Source organism: Sitophilus oryzae, unplaced genomic scaffold (assembly GCF_002938485.1).
Source record: "Sitophilus oryzae breed Bouriz unplaced genomic scaffold, Soryzae_2.0 scaffold_937_pilon_pilon, whole genome shotgun sequence".
In the NCBI taxonomy this organism is placed as follows: Eukaryota; Metazoa; Arthropoda; class Insecta; order Coleoptera; family Curculionidae; genus Sitophilus; species Sitophilus oryzae.
The window spans coordinates 320191-344040 of record NW_022147569.1 but is presented as its reverse complement, the minus strand read 5'-3'; the positions used below and the strand labels follow the sequence as shown (position 1 = coordinate 344040).

The window sequence follows — 23850 nt, the reverse complement described above, 5'->3', positions numbered from 1 at the left end:
GAAAAAGCTCAGACCACTTCCGAAGATATTTGAGACCGAATTCTCGTGATTTCGTTTTTTTTATTCTTATGAAAATTCACACCGATTCGATCCCCAGCCAGTACAGTCGCTTTATTTATTTATATCAAAATATTTATCTAAATAGAGCGAACAGCGAGCCGCCACTTCAAGGAAGGCAATAGCAAACCACCTTATTTGCCCAGTAAAACAAATCAGATTTTGCCATTCGTATTTGGCTATAAACTGTAGGTCCAGTATACTTGTGTAACACTGATGACACCATCACGAGGTCACCACCGCACTGCGCGGTACATGCAAGAGGTCACCACCGCACTGCGCTGTATAGAGTATATAACTGCCAGAAGATGAGCAGTTCAAACTCAAAGACTGTAGTGCTACGCGAAAACAACACAATGAAAAAATTGACCAAATCATTAAAACAAATAATAATATAAAATCTACTTACTCTTTTCTAGACGGGTCATTTCCAGTTCATCTTGACCGAAGCATTTCAAAATCCTGTCCGGTACCAACTTACGGAAACCGCCGAATTTAAAATTCAGCTTCCTCCTGGTTTTGGGTGGTTTCATCGAAAGAGGCGGTATGCCAACATCGACGCTGTCGGACTTCATACTGTCGGAAAACTCTTCTTCTTCGTATATCTGAGATTTCTTGTTACGTCCCATGCAGTAACAGTGTGTCATTGTTAGAAGAATTATTACTCTGTAACAAAAATAAATGATTAGTTTTCAATGGTATTTACTAAATCGCTCGCAATTTAAAGTATCCATGTGTTACTATAGCCTGGACAAGAGAATAATGGGAAAGTAACAGAGTAATGAACACTCAAGAGATAGCAGTCTACACAGATGCTTCCGCAAATTCGGGAGGCACAGGTATAGGCATCTTCTTCTCAGGTGGCTGTAATGTTCTACAAGCAGAGGTTTACGCCATAAAGAAAGCGGCTAGTTGTATACGAGAGAAAATTGCTGATAGACCAATAGGGGATATCGTGATATACTCTGACAGCTTGGGCGCTTTAAGAAGCATCACGATGCAATCAGTGAGATTGAAAACTGTGATGGAATGCCGATCACTGTCCTGGCTGCGTCAGGGCGGGGCTACTCTGTGCTGTGTGTCAGGCCACAACAATGTGGTGGGCAATCACGAAGCAGACAGTCTCGCCAAAGACGGGGTCAGGGGAGAGGCCGTGGCAGATGAACAACCGCTTGTGACGATTGACACACTGAAGGAAGCTATAGGAACTGCCATCGAGGCCAAGCAGCAAGAGACGTGGCAACACCTTGGGGACTGCGCTACAGCTCGAAGACTATGGCCAGTGGTAGATGACAAAAAAGACAAAACAACTACTAGAGCACAGAAAGGACCTAGTAAACATAATTGTAGGCGTCGCGTCGTCACTGGAAACTGCCCCACGGGGGTAAACCTCGTGAGATGGAAATTTCAAACGACTACTGCAGAGAATGCGGAGAGGAAGAAGAAACCATAGAGCACCTACACTGTCACTGTGCGGCACTGGAATACCGACGCTTTAAAACTTTAGGGCAAGGTTTTTTGGAGGGACTAGAGGAAGCAGCAGAAGCCAACATGAGCGACATCGGGAACTTTGCATAGAGCTGGAAGTGCTTTAACGCAAAGAAAGAATGAGAGGAAGGTTTGGTACAACAATCCATGGGTATCGCAATGGGCCCAAGGCCTCCGAGTGGGGGATCAAACATGATCCCAAACCCCAGCAACATAACCTAACCTACTATAGGCTGGGTTCATTTCAGTTGACTTTAAAAATTCCGGCCGTAGCTCTCGCTACGGCAGTTTTCGGCCCTGTATTTCACGCAGTTCCGATGTAGATCGCATTGAAATAATATTAAAATCGTGGCTTTGTAACAATATTTAAGTATCTCCAAAAAAGTCCTATGGGTATTTCGCCACTGTAAGAAAATCTAGAAAATAAAATAGTTATTTTTGTCCTTCCTCCAACCAACTTAATGCTGCGTATGATCGAATAAGAGCGGCATCAGCGATGGTTATGAAACGAAGATCGCTGTCATTTAATATGTAAAATTATATGGGAAATGTCATCGATCGTCGTGTCCAAGCCAACTGGACGCCGTTTTTTTCGATCATACGTTATATCTCTTTCCGTCGTCGGAAGCAAAAAACATAAAAAAAATAAAAATAAACTATTTCAAATATCTAAATGCAACTATTCCGGTACACTTTAGTTTTTTTTTATAAAACAGATACGTCTACAAAAGCCGTTGACCTTCTGTTAAAATGACATTATATCAAGTTATAGTATAAAAAAAGTTAAAGCTTAAAATTGTTATTAAAAAGTTCCTCTCAGAGCATGCGCTTTATAGTATGGATGAATATTTTGAGTACTGTAAAATCCACTAACAACATTTCCACACTAATGTAAATAATTGTGATTGTATTTAAAATATTTGTATGTTTATACATTTTAATCTGGTTATGTTTGTTCTATTTGTTTCTTTGTGTTTTTTTTACATACTTTCTTAATGTAATTTCCCCTTGACTTGCTACAATTGTAACGTTTATGTACAAAAAGTAGTCAATAAAGATTATTTATTTATTTATTTATTTATAAAAAGCTTCTTACGATCTTTCACTCAGGTACGAGGTTTCTGATCTGTAACACTGTTACAGGTAGTAAAAATTAAGTGAAAAAGCAACCAAACTGGGCTTCGCTTTCTGTTGTGACAATTTCAAATGTTAATAAAATTGTCGAAAAAAGTTAACACGTAAAGGAGGGCCTAATTACGTGGTTTGGGTACAATCACATTCAATAACTCAACTTTTCCGGATATTCAACTCTCCCGAAACAACATATTATAGCTTGACAACTTTTCATAGCGATTTGATCAATAGATAACATAGATTCAAGCAGCTCGACGAAACAAGTGAGTAAACAAAGTTACCATTACTTAATCAAAAATTAAGTCTTGATTTTGGTCTTAAGACCGCAAGACCAAGATCTGTCTCACTGCAGGACACAATGTAAGGCTAAACGATAATCTTTTTCTTCTTCTTCCTTCTTCATACTAGGCGAATCTCCTGTTTGGTTTCGTCGTCTCTACCGGTCAGACTGACAAGTTTTTGTTTTCGTGGACGTCCTAAAGGTGATTTGTCGCGTGCAACACTGTGAAACGATAATCTATAGACGAAAATTATTGAATGGAGACCAAGACATTATTCATTCAGGAGCAGAGGCCTTCCTCCAACCAGGTGGCGTGACAACGATTAAGACGTATCCGGAAGATATATAAGAAAACGAGGAAGGCATACGTCCAGCAGGGGACTTTAGTAGCTGTTTGATGACATGAAATGCATTACCTGTTAAAAACTTTTATGTACTTTTTCTAAGTTGTTTAAGCTACTGACTCTTGAGCAAGAATCATAGAAGAGAAGAAACTTGTTAGACATTAGACTATTGTAGAACGAAGTGATCCATTTAGAATACCATTTTGCTACTTGAGTAGATTGAAATAACAATATCTATAGATAATAAAATAGCGTATAGACATAAGGAATAGAAATTCACTACAAAGTAAACTACCTGAAGATAATCCAGAGCTATGTATTCAATACGCTATAACTCCAATAGAAGCTGTCTTTATTTTTTAGATAACAATATAAACTAACTCGATTTAGGTAGTTGGAATATTACGCCTAAAAAGAAATGAAGTGTTTTTCTTTTATAATAATAGCTCCCGTATATAGCGTTTGACGCCTTGGGAGTAGCAAGGTACAGCTTGCCATGCTAGAGCCGTTCGGTATACAAGGAAGATAATGTGGCAAGCACTACGCTTCAACCGCCTATTATTACCTCAGGATTATGAATCCCAAGTATTCATTTAAGGCTGAGTCGGCCTAGGTACCCAAACTATTTTTATAAAAATAGTCGGCTGATGAAATGCCGGGTGTGGGATTCGAACCCACTACCTTGAGATTCGTAGACCAGCGCCTGTACCTCTACGCCATCGGGCACCATGCATTTCTTTTCAGTTAGCAAATATAACACAGTTCTACAAAAAAAATATTTTTTTGGTGCTGATAAATCCATCTTATAATTTGATTTACTAATCCTCAAGAAGTCATGTAGTAGGGTAAAAACAGTGACACTACGTGTAGATTCATAACTATAGGTATTTACAAAAAATAATTATATATATATATATATATATATATATATATATATATATATATATATATATATATATATATATATATATGAAATGAACAAAATTCTTACAGCTTTAGTGTATATTAATAAATAATATTTTCTTGCCTTTAGCTGTGTATTTTTTCTAATTTCGAAAAATCGAAAGTAGAGAAAAAATTAAAAAAAAAATAAAAAGTAAAAAGAAAATTGTTTTGCTTGTCGTAAAGGGGGAAACCAAGCTCCACTCCCACAACCGGTTTCTGGGCCTACCCTTCATCAGGTGGGCTGTCCAGGGGCTGTTTCTCACCGATACGGCACAACAATTTTCTTTTTGTTTTTTATTTTTTTTAAATTTTTTCTCTACTTTCGATTTTTCGAAATTAGAAAAAATACACAGCTAAAGGCAAGAAAATATTATTTATTAATATATATATATATATATATATATATATATATATATATATATATATATATATATATATATATATATATATATATATATATATATATATATATATATATATATATATATATATATATATATATATATATATACCGACCTGGTCATTTGATTACTGTGTATAGGATTTTAACGTGTAAGACAGAGAATAATATAAATGACCGGTTGACAGACAGAGAGACAGCATCAAAGGGGCCGGCGAGAAGCCGGTGCGACCGAATACAGTGTTGCCGGTTTTTTACGGGTGTGGGCAAGGTAAAGCATAAGCATGGTGGGAGAACGCATTGAGAGGGGCGGTGCTTTATGTTAAGGTTCGTATTCACTATCCGAAAGAACAAAGGAATGAAATTCGGTATATTTGGACAGCAAACCGAATGCATGCGGCCGTTCGCCATTCGGTTCGCTCCCTCATCTGTTTCCATTCGGTATATCAAAGACGTTCGCAAACGAATGAGAATTATAGAACCGCGCGAACAAGACTGGACGTTCGCTCGTTGGATAGTAGCATTCGTTCGTTCGGATAGTGAATACGCACCTTTATGTAGATGAAAAGGTGGGGAAAGGAAATAGATCACCTGAGATCCAAACTATTTTTGCATCATTCTTTTCGCCTAGCTGTTTCGGTGTGTACGTTAAGTGTTTCAAAAATGGCTATTTATACGACCGAAGAGAAGGTGCATATCGTTAAATGGTTTTACATTTCCTCAAGTGTGGAAGAGGTCATTGGGCGTTATGTGTTCACCTTTCAAGATCGCCCTGTGCCTTATGCCACAACTGTACGCAACATTGTTCATAAATTTGAGCAAACAGGCTGCATTGCGGCGTGCAGAAATTGTGACAATAAGGAAGGCGCAGAGAAGGTAATTCCCGACAAGGAAATTAATATTTGTGCCGCTGTCGAAACAAGCGAACCTTGTTCAAGCCGAAATATAGCCGAACAAGTTGGTTGCAATGCTCGAACGGTGCGCAGAGTTTTAAAAAGGCATGGATATAAGTCCTACAAAATCAGACCACGCAAGAAATTTTTCCCGCAGATTGTAACAGACGTCTGGAGTTTTGCGAGGCTGTAAGAGAAAGAGCCGATCGGAATAATTTATTTTTGGAAAATATATTATTCTTAGATGAAAACTCGTTTCCCTTACATGGCTACCACAATCCTTCGATAGTACGTTATTGGTCTCGAGAAAATAAGCACCTTAGTATGGCACTGCGGACACAATATCCACAAAAAATAAATGTTTGGGCTGGCATGCTGCAAAATCCTATCATTGGGCCTTTTTTTATTGATTGTATGTTAACAGCTGCCAAATATTTGGATATGCTACAAAACGAAATTGTACCAGCAGTTCGAAATTTGCCAATCAATTTTGAGGAAGTGTGGTTTCAGCAGGATGGCTGTCCTGCGCATAACGCGCGGAACGTAAATCTGTTCCTTCAAACCACATTTCCCAATCGGCTAATTTCCACACAAGGCACAATTAATTGGCCACCACGCTCTCCTGAATTGTCGCCCAATGACTTCTTTCTGTGGGGATATGTAAAAAATTCCATTTATGGCCATAACCATGACGACCCATGAATATTGACGAGCTGCGATTAAAAATCGTTCAGTCGTTAGAAAATATCCCCCGCTGTTATGTTAGCTAAAGTTAGGTCAGAGTTTTATAACCGTCTTGGCTATTGCGAAGCACAACAGGAGGTATTTTTGAACCTTTGATTTAATTTTTATAATTATTTTGCTAATTGTCCTTTTTTAAAGTTGATTTTTAGTCATTTTTTTAATGCTTGTTTTAACTTATGCTGAAACAGCAACAAAAACATGAGCAGTATAGATACAACCGGACGTTTAATTGTTTTTATTGTTAAAAGATTAAACGTCTCGAGATGTATGGATAACCTTCAAAATCGTAAATATATTGTAGAATGACGTACACCCAACTCCTTTCAAAATCCGACTGATTTGATTTCTGTCTACCGTTCTAGGACTTCGATACTGTCAGTGTTGCCAGATGAAGTTTTGAAAATTTCCTGAAGCCTAGTTGGCACGGTCAATCAACCAACAAAAAATATTCTTTTAAAATATTTATCTGATGATACTTTTAGAAATGCCAAGTTTGAGAAAACAAATTAAATACACACACTAAATTGTGTCCAAAAATATGCTTTCTAAAAAGGTATTTCCTGGATAGAAACCTTAATATTAGGGAATATTTCCTAGACCTGGCATCTACGGCCATATTCTCTCCCACCACTTGATTTGTCTCACCCCGCCTCTCGAAATGTGGAAGCCATGCATATCTCTTCGCACGTGTCGCCACCAAACCAAACCAAACTCTTGAGTCATAGGCGTACTAATATTTTATTTTCATTTAGATTTAGTATTACAGCCAATTTTAGTTTAAAAGTTTTGCTTATGAATTCTGTAAAATTTAATTTATTAGAATTTTAATAATAATCTTTTATGACAGCTGACAATGTTTAAGATGCAAACAGTGGAACAACGCCTTCACCACGCTGCTTCTTAAGCCCCATACATACTCAATATAAAAAAACTCATCGACATGATCAAAAAGTTTTATGATCAAGCGGGTTTTGTATCATAAATAAAAACAGATAAACAATTTTTATGTAAAACGACCTTTAAAATTAACATTATAAACATTATGTAACTGTTAAGTGGCATCGTTTTTATGATTCTAATTGTGCTACACTTTAAGGGGTGTGAAATAAATTACTTATTTATAATAATACTGAATTTATGCGGGGTGGTATAACTAGTGTTATAACGGTTGTAGCTATAGTATTACGGGCAACCAACGGTCCAGCTACGTCGAAACACCGGTTCCCATTAGAACACCGAAGTTAAGCGACGTAAGGCGATACTAGTGGATAGACGGGTGACCAGTTCGAAACTCTGTATCGTGCTGTTGTCCAATAAAGGCAAAAGTGTAAAATATTTTGACACACACTGCTCATTCACGCCGGTTCAAGGCCGGATGAGATCGGATATCTCGTGAGTAAGAGTCGATTTAGACACTTGCTCGGTCATTGACCGAGGACCGCTGTTCGGATTCCGCGTAAACAAAGTAGGCCCCGTCCAAATTAGCCCTGGCAGCAAAAAGGAGATGTTAACTTCAAATCTTTTACTTTACTTTATAGTATTACATTATAACATTATCATGTCATAATATTATGAAATAATATTTCCTACTACCAATTTTTTTAATATTGGTACAGCAAACTTATCAGTATAAAGTTTTACTTATCTTTATCCTTTTTATTGCTATTTATAATTCTGAATACGAGGATAAGAAATTTTAGTTTTCAGTACGCCTATGACCGAAAGCGAACGTCTACCTCCCGCTTCATCAGCGGCCATAATTGGATGGAATCAGGGATGAGTAAATATAAAGGACCATAAAATTAATAAATTTTGCTGGTCTGCTGCAACACGTAAGAAATATTTATTGATGGATCAGTATGACAGAGAAGTAATAAAAAGGCCGTTTTTATGAATAACAAAATGGTATTTGAACATCATAATATAATCATATTGAATTGACAATAGATTAATTTATCAGCTATCCGCAGAAAATTGACAATAATAATAAAAACATGACACATGGCAATTAATATAATTCCAAATTAAAAATGGATAAGAGTTTTCATTCATAATAGTAATACAGATATATTTCAAAGAACTTTACTTAAAATTAAGTTTTTTAATTTTGTACTAGTTTATAGCACTTGGTGGTATAACTTGACAAAATAATATCAATCATTAAATAAAGCATAAACGAACCAATAAATAAACAAAAAGGTTAATTTATTTAATAAAACGTACAACGTACGGCTTTGTATGCCGATTGTCGTGTGTATGAAGAATAAAGTCAACGTTTGTTCAGTACAATACGATATACTGAAAGAGAAAAGACTATAAAATACGGGAGAAAAATGAGAAGTTTATTACCTATCCACTTAATCCGGATCGGTCGACAATAGAATTTTGATATTTACAACATTATGTAATTAATTGATTATCGGTCCTATTATGTAACTGAGGATGTACGTAACTAAGTAATAGAGCATATTTTTTGGTTAGTTTATTTAATGAAGCGTACACACGGCTTTGGTTGCTGATTCTCGTGTGTCAACGTGTTCAGTACAATACGATATATTGAGAGATGCTGATGCACTATTACGTAGACACGTACATCCTTAGTTGCATAATAAGACAGATAATCTATTAATTCCAAAACGTACTAAAAGCGCAAATTCTGTTGTTGAACAATGTAATCAGTATGATTACAGATTAAATAATTATGGAGGTGCATATGAAACATTAAACGATTCATCATAGTGTTAAGTTATACCACGTAATTTAACAAAAAGATCAATCATTTAATGTCTCACTTCACACTGGCTCACTCCATTATTATTTAATACTGATTAGAATGGTCGACAATAGAATTTGCACCATTTACTACGTAATACAGCATATTTTTGGTTAGTTTATTTAATGATATAACCGATAATGTACACACGGCTTTGGGTGCCGATTGTCGTGCACAGAGTCTATAGACTCTGTGATTGTATAAATGAACAAAGAGAAAAGAGCAAGAATTTTCCCAAGCGTATGAAGTTGAGCTCCGGATTAAGTGGATAGGTAATAATTTTCTCTCCCCGACTTACAAGATTGCCATAGCGATTCACTTCTAGACATGTAGGTAAATGATGACTAAAATAAACGACCCAAGATTTTCTCTTGCCGACCAGTATATTATCGTAGTCTTAAAGAAATTAGAATAAAATAAACTATGTTAAAAATGTTCATGTATACTACTAAAATGAAGATAATATATTTAAGCTAAATGTAATCTATTACAGTTGTAGTAAAATGAGTAACTAATTGTTGAAAATCCAGATCCAACCCTAGATGCCACATTTTTTTGAAACGTCTACTTATGCGGTTTGAAATTTTGATGCAAAATCTGGCAATACCGCTCAGAAGAAATGTTCCCACCCTATATATATATATATATATACATATATATATATATATATATATATATATATATATATATATATATATATATATATATATATATATATATATATATATATATATATATATATTTATTTAATGGTTTACTATGTAGTAAGCCATTAGTAGTAAGTATATAAAGAGATATTAACTTTATGCTATATTTTTTCAATTGTATATGTTGTAAAAATTACCTAAAATTGCTTCTTTTTTGTTTTTAAGCGACAAAGTGACGAATCATTTATTTAATTAATAGTGGTGAAAAGAATATTTCGTAACTAGTTACGAAACGGAACATATTTCAAAACGTCAAAGGAGTATGAAAATGGTCGCTTTTTAATTGCCAAAATTAGAAAAAAAAATATTTTATCATATTGCTTTATTTTTCGCCATTTTTTCTTAGGTAATAAAATCTGCCAAAATGTCTTAGGAAATAAGAAGGCTGAAAATTACGAGGAATTAGTATTCCTAGACCTGTTAAGGAGCTTTAAAAATCTTCGATATAATATGTATCAAAGTACATTATCTGCACAGCCACATAGACACGACAATCTCCCAAAGCCTTGGATCAAGTCAACCAGATGCTGCCATATAATACCTATACAGATGTTATGCACGTCTCACTTCTACGCTGGTTAGATGGTATCAAGTGTTTTATCAAAATTGACTTGGACAGCTTCGTAGCATCCAAGTAAATTGGAAGTCAATTTACTTTGATGCAACTTTGATGTTAAACCGCCTTCTGACTGGACTTTGATCAAAAAGTCAGTACTATACAAGCAGCGTACAAGTGAAACGCGCGCAGCATTTTTATAAGTACAGTTATATGGCAGCACCCAAGTGTACTCGGTCCAACTTTGATAGTGTCATCCCGCCTTTTTAGGACCACCATCGTAAAAAATTTAAAAAAAAGTAGCCTGTTTTAACCTGTAGAATAACCTCATTAGTTATTTTAAAATTGTATATTTTCCTTTTTTTATACTTGCAATTTTTCGAAAACTACATGTAGCATTAAAAAACGAAGTATACTCAGGGTATCTAATATACCGTATGATCGAATAAATACGGCGTCAGCGATGGCTATGAAATGAAGATCGCTGTCATTTTATATGTAAATTTATATGGGAAATGTCATTGATCGTCATTTCATGGCCATCGCTGACGCCGTTTTTATTCGATCATACGGTACTTAAAATCAGTTTTAGTTTTGGCGGCAACAAAATCATTGTAGACCTGTGTAATCATATCACCTCTTAAGTATAGTAATCTCAAAGAGAGTTTAATTGCAGAATGAATGAAAATATCAAATTATTAAAGAAAGAAAAAGCTCATGTGAATTAGGTAAATACTTACCGTACTTAGGTAAATTTAAAAAAGGAAAATTCCGGAAATCAGACTGAACGCGTTTTATCCTCTCAAAATATATCTTATACATAATTTATATCAAAGATGGCTATTTCAATTTATAACTCACCTACCAATGCCCGATCTGCTGGTGCTATGACATCTTGGGAAAATGTATTAGTTCTGCTTTCGAAATATAGGAAGTAACTTTATTACACTATTTGATATTCAACGGAGCTCTTTTACGGATCTATCTATGGAAAATATTATTTAACGATTTATAGAATATGGATTAATTTAGAGATGGGCAAAAAACTATGATTTGTACGCTATTACTTTAAAACCACATTAACGACCTTTTGATAATGTGAAATAAACTGTTATTATGATTGACAGTGATTCTCGCAAGCTGCTCGTCAACAAAAATTACTCCGCAATTTTACCGCTGTTAAGCTAGTAGTCCAAGATCCCAGAGCGATCTGACATAACTTATTTTCACAAGGATGAAACCTTAGGCTCTCAGTAGTGCTCTCATGTGCTTTGAAAACCGGCGTGTTTGGGGAATTCGCCCTGTGACACCTTAGCAGATACCGCGTGAGAAAGATAACTAAAAATAAGAGTTACTTAACTTAAATTTGTATGGCTGATTTTTGTATAAATATTGTAGAATATTACTCTCAAGTAGTATCAAAAGTATCAGACACTTTCCATGGACCTGAACTTTTGTCAGACGATACCAAATCAAAAAGTTGATCTTTGATAAAGATAAACTTTATCAAAACTCCACAAAAATATAAATGAACTTTACTTATTTTTACATGTCTGATTTTTACATATGTTATTAAGACAGCTATTATAAAGTTATATTTAATCAGTCAGACAGATTGTAATGACCAAACATCCTCTAAACACAAAAATTATTCAGCCGTGACTATGAGCGCGGGAGAACTATGCGCTAACTTATATGTATACATCTATATACAAAGATGCCAAGGTGTATGTGGCGCCATCTGTCGAAGAAGCGAGTAACTAAAACGTGTATTCAGAAACCTGGCGAATTCACCAGAAAGTAAAAAACGACGAATCAGACAATAAAATTTGCTAGTAGATGGCAGAAGGTTACCGATACTTTTAGAACGTTCCAGAAACACTCACCACAGCTATACCGTGCTGGTAAATGTTACTTTTGGGTCGGCATTTACATGTGTGGAAGTAAATCGCATATGGATCTTATTAAGTCGGAGTGAGAGAAATGCGACCGAGCGACGCGACGCGCGACGGTGTGCTGTTGCGGCGTTGCCGATACGCCTTTCCCTATCAAGTAAAGTGAAATCACGATCGCAAACCGCTTATTTTTACTAGATAAAATAATTAGACATGCTTCTGAGCATCTGAATTGGAATTATAAGGATATCGTTAGGGTGTCATTTTTTTATAACGAGAAAACGTCAGTAATCGCGATAATTTAAAAACTCAACTTTTTAACACATAACAGGCCATAACTCAAGAACCACTTTAGATATTGAAACATTTTTTATTTTCAAGATCGAATATTTTTCAATATGTTTACATAAGAAAAATTCGATAAGGTTGTTTTTTCCATTCAAAAATTGTAAACAATCCATCCATTTACTTTTAGAGCATAGCAATTTTCAGCAATCGTGTAATTTTTTTATTGATAAAGATTTTCACATACTGTCTACAGAGAAAATACAGCAGAAATATTAACAAAGTTCTTGAAAAAACCACAATCTATTATTTCTAATAGATTTCGAGATATCCATTTTTGAATTCAGAGTTCTAATAGCGCGACCACTATCGAACACCAACTCAGTTCCATTTATTTTTACCAAAAATGCAAATGTTTCTAGCTTGCACTTAAAAAAATTCAAGCTATAGGGAAAATTACAACGACTCGTTAATAAATAAACAAATTAAGTATCACGAGACATATTTAAATCGTGAAGCTGATCGCATGACGTACACCTTTCCCTGGAACTTTAAGTACTGACAGAGGTATTGATTCGGTCGACCGGTCAACTGCGACAAATCTGCTATATCCCCTTCCACGTCTCTTAGCGATGTGTACAGTTTCTCGGTTTATTTCATACGTTTGGCAACGTGTTTACTGTCCTCTCTTTGTTCAGTACATTATAAACGCATTGTACTCTTCTTAGGGTACGTTTATGTTGGAGCTGCGATAAACGATAAAAGCAGTGAATTAGCGCTGCTCTTATCGTTGCTCAACTGCCAACCGTGTCTCCACGCGTTGCTCCAATATAAACACCTACGTATAAATTAAAATAATAATATTTTTTTGCTTCGCTACTATCGTTGCTCTTATCGTTTATCGCCGCTCTAACATAAACGCACCCTTACATACGGAAATCTTGACCCAAGACTAACCTTTGCCAGCCCTTAGTATAAAAGAAGCGCGTTCGGCAGTTGGGACAGTTTGAAGTTTGATAATACCGCGTTTTAAATTGTGAATTAACTGGCGAAGGTGCCAGAAAAGTTAGAGTAATAGTAGTTGCATAAATTGTGTATTATATTCAGTATAAATTGTGTGTACAGAATGAGAAAAAAAATAAATTTGTTAAGTATTTTATCGTGAGTTTAAATTAGTGGACTCACGGAATCCGTAACAGTATATTCAATTAGTGGATGAAAATGTACACCTATTAGCATAATACTTGATTATTTTATCTTTTTTCGGAATTCATAACAGGCTTTAAAGAAATCTCTTGTAATCAAATTATTCTTCTAAAATACATTATTTACCAAGTAGACATTAAAATTTCACAATATTTTATATTTAATGGTTTCTTACGAGTAAATTTTTAAATAGGCTTATAATTTACGATGCAGTAATGATTCTTAAATTATACTTTAATGTCGAAAAAACACAATAAAAACGGCAAATCGGCTGCCACTAGTTTTGCATGAATAATCACAGGACATTAGTTAATAGATTTTCTAAAATATTAAATTTAAGTTGTAATATAAATACTATATAAAAATTGATATAATTAAAATATTCAAGTTTACTGGCATAGAAAAATAAAAACAACGTTGGAGCAAAATTCCATTCACATATCTCCTTTAGATCACATTAAATTTGCAAAACCAATGCGCAATGCAATTTTTGAAAATTTCATAAATACTCGTATTAGGCATATTGAATTCCTCATGTTTTTGTAGGGTTTCTCCCTATTCTACAGGGTTGTTCACTACATATGACACGGAATTATTGTAGCTAAACGATTAGATTTTTACAAATTGTAAGTTTTCGGTTCGTTGAAGGACTATTAGAGCTACAATTTAAAAATATTTTTACAAGATACAGAGTGTCCCAAATAAGTAAAAAATATTATAGTGGTATTTTTTAAATAGAACACCCCGTATATTATTCTATTTTTAGATTCTATGATTGAAATAAAGATAAATTGGATTATGGTTTATCACACTTAAACCTTACCGTTTTTTTAAATATTTTCAATTTTGTGAAATTGCAGTAAAAAAATAAGGCTTTATTTCTCCAAAGGTATCAAAGTTTTTAATACTAAATATTTACTGAATAGTATTTATTGATCAGATATTGTGTTGCAATCATAAAAATTATACTACCTTAGACAGACTGTCCAAAAATTTATATTAAATAATTACTACCTTTAAACGGCAATAACTTGTTTAAATTAACTGGAACACCCTGTATATTTTACCTGAATCAGATGCTCAATTTAATTGTCCATCAGATTGTATTATACCATTTTTTACCTATCTCTTCAAGTTTTCGTAGAAAATGCATTTTATTATAAATTTAGACCTCATTTATCACTTGAAAATGTCAATATTCCATAGGTATAGTGTTAAATGAGTTCTAAATTATAAGAAAATGCATTTTCTATGAAAACTTGAAAAGATAGGTAAATAATGGTATAATACAATTTGATAGACAATTACATTGTGCATCTGATTCTCGTATGATATACAGGGTATTCCATTTAAATTAAGCAAGTTATTGCCATTTAAAGCTAGTAATTATTTAATATTAACTTTTAGACACTCTGTATAAAGTAGTATTTTGTTTATTATTGCAACACAATATCTGATTAATAGATAAACTTCAGAAAATATTTAATATTAAAAACTTTGATACCCCTGGAAAAATGAAGCCTTAAAATTTTTACTGCAATTTTGTAAAATTGAAAATATTTCAAAAACGGTAAAGTTTCAGTGTGATAAACCTTAATCAAATTTACCTTTATTTCAATCGTAGAATGTAAAAATAGAATAATATACAGGGTGTTCCATTTAAAAAAATACAACTATAATATTTATTACTTATTTGGGACACTCTGTATCTTGTAAAATTATTTTTGAATTGTAACTGTAATAGTCCTTCAACGAACCCAAAACAATTTATAAAAATCTATTGGTTTAGCTGCAATACTCCGTGTCGTATATGGTGAACAACACTGTAAAATTCTGAGTTCTTCTCAGTAAAATAAAGTTTAATATTGGTATTTATATAAAAATATGAGAAAGTGATTGAAAATTGACAAGAAAATCGCCTTTCATTAATTTTTAAACAGGCGATACGGTTCGGCATCATTGCTGTAGCTTGTTTGAAAATTCTACGTTATATACAGGGTGATCCGAACTGTATTCCGGAAACTTCGGGAGCATATTCTGTCGATAAAATTAAGTAAAAAAGTTCGTATAAATGTTTGTCCTAAATTGCTTAATTTCGAAGATACAGAGCGTAGAAGTTTTATTTTTATTTTGACTTTTTCCAAATAATTTCTGAAGCAACATCAATATTTGGATGAAAATTATTGGTGTCTTGCAGTTTTTCGACTTGAGAAATTTGATTTTGATGTCAATATGACTCCTACTTACAGAAATATATTTTTAACTGGTTTGAAGAGTAATAAGTTTTCGGCCATACCTGTTAAGTAAAAAATAAATATACAGGGTGTCATTGAAATGGTGTAAAAAAAATTGGGGGGGTGATAGTACTCCTAAAAATAGTAAAAAAAGTTCCTATAAGTATAGGGCGGAAAATGTATATTAAGAGAGTTAGGGGCACTGAAAGGGTGAATTTAAAAAACGGTTGTTTTAAAATTGTTGGCTTAAAAAACAAGATAAAACTTCGAAAAAAATCCCCTGCCATAAATTTTGACCCTAAATCAAATGGTGATACTGAAAAATTATTTGAAAAAGCGGAAAGGGTAGTTTTTGCAAGGGTAGGGGGTTGGTTCGTGAATAACTTTTTTGAGTTTTTTTTTTGTAACGTGAGTTCATTTTTTGAGAACTACATACTTTTTCCTACAAAAAAGGTACTCTTGTTGCACATCGCCCAGAGCGATGGTTTTCGAGAAAATTGAAGACATAGAGTTTGCTCTGATGGGTTGCTAACTGGTTAATCAACATAAACTTATGAAAGTTATGGCGGTTCAAAAGTAACCAAGTAGTTATCAAATAATTAATTGAAAAATCAAAATTTCATGATTTTTAAAACATCTTATTGCTTTAAAAAACGAAATAATCCAATTACCAAAATTCCTTATTAAAATAATGCATTCCTTAATTCATTCATAGTAAATGTTCAAAGTGACCACCATTCATTTCAATGTAAATATCTGATCTTCTTCTCCACGATCTGCGTAGGTACCCTGTGGAATATCCTTGGTGTTGTCCGAATTTATTTTAATAATGCGTTGCCGTAGTTGCTCTTCAGTATTAATCGGCACTGAGTAAACCATTTTTTTTTAAAACCAAAAAAGTTTATTTCGTTGAAGAAATTTGGGTTTTCGGGTTTTTAGACCGTCGTCCTGAATGCTTCCTAATGTTTCGCTAGCACGAGTGGCTAGCATCCTCAGAGGTGTGTTTGCTCCAATTGCTCACAATAGACTGATCTCATTGACACATGACACATCAGTCTAGTATGAGCAATCGAAGCAAACACACCTCTGAGGATGCTAGCCACTCGTGCTAGCGAAACGTTTGGAAGCAATTCTAACCGACGACGGTGTAAAAACCCGAAAAAAACAAATTTCTTCAAACGATGGCCGCGAAAGCCTTAACTACTACAGTTTATTTCGTTTTTAATGCAATAAGATGTTTTAAAAATCATGAAATTTTGATTTTCCAATTAATTATTTAATAACTACTTTGTTACTTTTGAACCGCCATAACTTTCATAAGTTTATGTTAATTAACCAGTTAGCAACCCATCAGAGCAATTTTTTGCTTTCAATTTTCTCGAAAACCATCGCTCTGGGCGATGTTCAACAAGAGTACCTTTTTTGTAGGAAAAAGTATGTAGTTTCAAAAAATGAACCCACGTTGCAAAAAAAATAACCTCAAAAAAGTTATTCACGAAATAATCCCCTACCTTTGCAAAAACTACCCTTTCCACTTTTCCAAATAATTTTTCAGTATCACCATTTGATTTAGGGTCAAAATTTATGGCAGAGGATTTTTTTTCGAAGTTTTATCTCATTTTTTAAGCTTACAATTTTAAAACAACCGTTTTTTAAATTCACCCTTTCAGAGCCCCTAACTCCCTTAATATGCATTTTCCGCCCTATACTTATAGGAACTTTTTTTACTATTTTTAGGAGTACTATCGATTTTTTTTACACCATTTCAATGACACCCTGTATTTACGACGTTTTTTACCCAAAAAAAAGGTTCTTAGTAAAAATCGCTACAAGTTATGGTTCTCGAGATAAATACTGACATAAATTATACATGTTGATTAAAACAGTTTTAACCATCTGCTGATGATGCTAACATGGTTAGCGAAAGGCGCATCCAGTGCAAGCAAAGGTGCTTTGGTGTATTGTGGTGAATCAGTGTTTTATTTTGCTGTTGTAACACCAAAGGTTCCAACCCCCAACTGTAATAAAAATCAAATGTAATTTAACGACGAATTTAAAGACTTAAGCTTCATTCAAAACCTCGCAATTATTTCCATAAATTGTTTAAGATCATTCAAAAAAAAGTTTACGATTTTTCATAATGTCTAAAAAACACAATTAAAATTAATAGAAGATCCTAGCAATAGCTTGCAGTAATCAGTTGGATCCATATATTTAGCTTATAAAACAATCAACTTTTGATTTCTAACCACATTTTCTCTTGACGGATGATAATCAAAGGGCAAAATGATATTTCTCCCAAATTTTGAAGTATAATTAGTAGAAAAGTCAAAAGTTTGTTAACTTTTTCCACTAATTAAAAATTCCTACCACTAATTTTAACGTTCTGAATGCTTACATTCGAATTAGAGGAACGAACTTCTACGCTAATTGAAACCACTAATTTATTCTACTAATTGCGAGGTTCTGAATGGAGCTTTAAAAAGTTTCAAAGTTATTATTTATCGTAATTAAGCTTAATAGAATATTTTAGCTTCGACACAAACAACAATTTAATAACAAAATAAAATTATATTTTTTAATAACATTTATATATCATATATCAGATAAAAATATGTCTGGTAACAAAAAATAATACTTCTATAGATGAAGATAATCTTAAATCTTGGTAAAGGATATCTTACTGTTAGATGGTGCGATCGACCATGTAAAAAAAGGGTTTTCACATGCGATTTACATCTTTATTTTTCGCAAGAAACCCTCTAATAGCATCTTATCTTTTTTCCTACAATAAAGGCAAAATGGGAGAAAAAGGTCAAATTTTCTTTTCGCAAGATAAACCCGCATAAAAACTAAATTAGAGAAAAAAGTTTACAGGCTTAACTTAATGGCAAAGAAAATGTCTTCGTTCCAAAAACAACATAATAAATATACCGTATGGTCAAAAAAAAATTACGTTAACCCTCGGACAAGCTTTAGAATCATACGACCGGGCGCGTAGCCGGTATTCCGTACCGCATTTATATTTTTTAAGTATTCTGTAATCTATACTAATATATAAAATCCTTAAGTGACTGACATAGTCATAAATCACGATCCTGCTCAAACCAGTCAACGTAAGAAGCTCAATTTTGGCATACAGCTTGATTCACAGGTTCGATAAGAAGGGATTTTTCGAAATTCCAGTTCCAAGAGGGTAAAACCTCCCCTCAAATATTACAATATTTTTTTATTTAAAAAACGGTCAAGTTTCCGAAAAAACGCTTAAACACGTATATTTTATTTTGTTTTTTTTACATATTAAGATTTTTTTAAAATGTATACAGGGTGTTTCGAAAAATCTGGTCATTGATTAATCACGATCCTGCTTAAAGCGCTTGACGTAAGAAGCTGATTTTTGGAAAACAGATTGACTTTAGGGTGTAGAGGTTCGATAAGAAGGGATTTTTCGAAACTCGAATTCTAAGGGGGTGAAACTATGCCTCAAATATTAAAATATTTTCTATTTACAAACCGGTGAGTTTTTCGGAAAAACTCTTAAACACGTATATTTTATTTTGTTGTTTTACATATTTTAAGATTTTTTATAAATGTATACAGGGTGTTTCATAAAATATGACCATTGAGTAATAACGATTCTGCTTAAACTGCTTGACGTTTAAAGCTGATTTTTGGCAAACGGATTGACTGTGGGGTGTAGAGGTTCGATAAGGAGGGGTTTCTCGAATCTCAAATTCTAAGAGGGTAAAAACGCCCCTCAAATATTACAACATTTCTAATTTAAAAAACGGTTAGTCTTTCGGGAAAACGCTTGGACAAGCATAATTTATTTGTTTTTTTTACATATTTTGAAATTTTTTAAAAAAATCGTACAGGGTGTTCCACAAAGTTGAGTAATTTCTTAACCACGATTCTGCTTAAACTGCTTGACATAAAAAGCTTATTTCTGGCAAACGAATTTTTCGAAAGTCAAATTCCAACGAGATGAAACTACCCCTCAAATGTTACCAAGTTATATAATAATATCGCCATATTGTTTTTTCTCATGCTGACATAAATGTAAGAAAATTTTATCCAGTTTGTATGTTAATGGAATTTCTTGCTTTGCTTTATCATCACCATTACAAATGATTAATTCGACGCGAACGAAGTCGCTGGTACACGCTAGTTTCATATATTTTATTGTAAAATTTAGCATGCTAAACAGTAACAAGCAATATTTTAATACATATTACTCCCTCACATATTTAGATACTCTCTTTGTAGTTGAGCCCATCGTTGTCTATTGTTGGCTATGCCGGCCCAAGTTATCCCTACTAATTTCCTAATATCATGGTCCCATCTCAGGTTTGGTGTTCTTCTAGGTCTCTTAGTTTCTCGTGGGTACCATGCTCTAATTTTTGTGGTCCATCTGTTGTCCGTTCTTTTTGCCAGGTATCCTGCCCATTGCCATTTGAGAGATTTGACTCTGTGGATAACATCTATTACCTAAGTCTTTTGTCGTATCTACGCTCTCTCTTGGTTATTTCCAGTATATTTCGTTCCATTAAGCGTTGTGCTACCTGCAGTTTCCTTATGATGTCCGTTTTAAGTGTCCAGGTTTCGCATAGGTCATTTCTGGTAGTACACATTGGTCGAATGTTTTCTTCTTCAGATAGAGTGACATTCTAGATTTGAGTATGATTGAGTTTCTTCCATAAGTACTTCATGCTAACTTAATTCTTCTGTTGATTCCTGGTAGTAGAGATCCCGAGCTGTTTATTAGTTGCCCCAAATATATATATTCTTCTGCTATTGCCAGTGATGTGTTATTCATTAAAATGCCTTTTCTTTCTACTAGTTCGTTGTACATTACTTTAGTTTTTGCTATATTCATTTTGAGACCTAGTTTCTTGATGGCTTTATTTAGGTCATTAATTTGTGCTTGTAGTTCTTCAGGACCATTTGCAAAGAGGAGGAGATTTCTTCTAATGTTGCTGTAAACAGCTTTGGAGATCAAAAAATATACAGGGTGTTCCATTTAAAAACCATCATCCGGATCCACAACATTTTTTGAGCCACCCTATTGTAGTTAAAAGGGTTTAGGTTTGCACTTAAACAAAACTCCCAAGTTTCTTATTCTAGGAGCTACAGATGCCCGACGCACCATTGCCGGACTCTGTAGAAATGGGACAGAAATTCATAACCAAGATACACACGGAATACAGTCTTAAAATATTTTACCAAATATAATGACATTACTTTCGTTTGCATGGTAATTCGCACCGTCTCCATTTTGTCGAAAATCTAAATTCATGAGGGGCATTAATATCAAAAGAGTTCTGAGGGAAAAAGAGATAGAGGCTGGCTCTTTGAAACCATTTCGACGAAACGAAAATGCATAAACTTAAAAGTTATAATGGCGGGAAAAGAGAAGTTGCTAAATTAACAGCTGTCTCACAAAGAAATGCATAAAGAAGTTTCTGTATTAGTATTCATGTAACAAAACACTTAAAGTCGAAAAATATTTCAGTATGATAGTAGTTTCTGTCTTTATTATAACTCCGGGTTTCCGTAACTGAAACCAGAAGTTTTAACATTTTAGAAAAGCCCATTTATTATTAATCTTACGAAGTGTACTCCACTGATTTATTTATTTTATTAAGTTCGATACGGCGGACGGTTTTCAAGATATTTGCGTTTAAAGGTTACGATGCGTCGAATTTAGTATTAGAGAAATCATGAGATTAATTTATTTATAATTTCTTTACATTTCTCATCATTATCCCTTATACTAATATCAACGCATCCTAACCTTTCAACGCATATCTTAAAACCCCTCCACCATATACAGGGTGTTTCAAAAAACGTGTACCATCTCTCGAGGGGAGATATATCAACATATGTCCGATTCTGGCTTTGTTTTGTGGCTACACGGTGTTAAAATCTTAATAATCTTTAGATTTATTATGATTTTCTTCCAAGTACTTTTAGTGATTCGAATGAAATTTTGAGGATAAAAGTGCTACATATTTTAATGCCAAAAAAGTGTATTTTTCTTTTTATATCAAAATTGAGTAGGCCGCTTAATGTCAATTAAAAGTTATCTCCTGATATTTTTTTGAATTCGGCCTCCTTGATGAGATAACCGTAATTTTATTAGTCACAACTAATAAAATTAAAATAAAAAGAAACTTAATAAATTATATATTTTACCTAATTTATTATTAAACATTATTACTATTAGTCCAACTTAGAGAAATTTCAAATAAAAAAATAATGGTATTTAAATTAATTACAAAAAACCTAATTTTAATAAATTTTAACATCTTGTAACTCTAAAACTGCATTTCCATACCCATGTTTATATATATATTTTTTTCATATTTTTTGATGAGGAAAATCAATGGAGTACTTATTTAAAACTTTCACTTAATAATAAATAAAAAACTTCGCAAGTTAATGATATTCATTTTTTTTGAAGGTTGCTATTATACTTGTATCAATTAATAAATTAATGAAATTTATAAAATTGCGTTTATTTCACCAAGGAGGTCGAAATCGACAAAATATCAAGAAGCAACTTTTAATCGGCATTAAACTGCTTACACTATTTTGCTAACAAGAGAAGAAAAGTTAATGACGTATTTTTTTAGAAAAATATTTCAGTGATAATCCATATGCATATGTATTTTTAGCTTTAAAATATGTCGCATTTATAGTAACTTTTACCCTCAAAATTTCATTCGAAAAGCTAAAAGTACTTAGAAAAAAATATAATATATCAAAAAAATATTAAGACTCTAACACCCTGTAGCTACGAAACAAAGCGGTATCGGACCTATATTGAAAATAATAATCTTATTTTTACGTGAGGAATCTTTCCACGAGAGGTGGCACATGTTTTTTGTTTAAACACTCTGTAAAACTAAATAAAGAACCTTTTTTACGTAAAAAAGTTTTTTTACGTCAATTGTTGAAATTACTCTATCTAGAAGGATAAAAAAAGTAGGATCAGTAGTACTCTCTACCTTAACCTAGAAAAAAAACTAAAGTACCCTTTCACGGCTGTTACGGAATTTTACACTACCGCCATTCGCTTTGGCAAGTTACGTTTCAGTCCCAGAAAAATGTATTTTTAAAAAACACAAAATTATGGAATAAACAATATTTATTTTACGGAACAGCAATCGAATGTTACTTGGTTCTTCCCGGATTCGTGCTGAAGGGTTGAAAATCATAGGATGCAAAGTCCGATGGGCACGTTCGTACTGAAAATTATAGTAATAGTAGCTCCCCGTGTATAGCGTTTAAGGGGAGTAGCAAGGGAGGCTTGGGAGTAGCAAGGTACAGCTTGCCATACTAGAGCCGTTCGGTACACAAGGAAGGTAATGTGGCTAGCACTACGCTTCAACCGCCTATTATTACCTCAGGATTGTGAATCCCACGTACTCATTTAAGGCTGAGTCGACTTAGGTACCCAGACTATTTTTATTTTAATAAAAATAGTCGGCTGATGAAATGCCGGGGTGGGATTCGAACCCACTACCTTCAGATTGGTAGACGAGAGCCTGTACCTCTACGCCACCGGGCACCTACAGAAAATTATACTCGCATAAATTCTACCGACTGCGCCAGTTACGTTTCAGTCCCAGAAAATGTATTTTTAAAAACACAAAATTATGGAATAAATAATATTTATTTTACGGAACAGCAATCGAATGTTACTTGGTTCTTCCCGGATTCGTGCTGAAGGGTTGAAAACCACAGGATGCAAAGTCCGATGGACACGTTCGTACTGAAAATTATAGCAATAGTAGCTCCCCCTGTATAGCGTTTAACGCCTTGGGAGTAGCAAGGTACAGCTTGCCATACTAGAGCCGTTCGGTATACAAGGAAGGTAATGTGGCTAGCACTACGCTTCAACCGC

General features: G+C 33.7%; 1 protein-coding gene across 1 annotated transcript in view; it reads right to left on the bottom strand.

The window, feature by feature from the left end:
- Positions 1-23850, bottom strand: part of LOC115890887 (serine/threonine-protein phosphatase rdgC) — a 494608-nt gene that overhangs the window by 268568 nt on the left and 202190 nt on the right. The window contains exon 3 of the mRNA XM_030911238.1: positions 467-723. Within this exon, the coding sequence (XP_030767098.1) occupies positions 467-704 (238 nt within the window). The 5' untranslated portion in view covers positions 705-723. The remainder of the gene's footprint in view (positions 1-466; positions 724-23850) is intronic.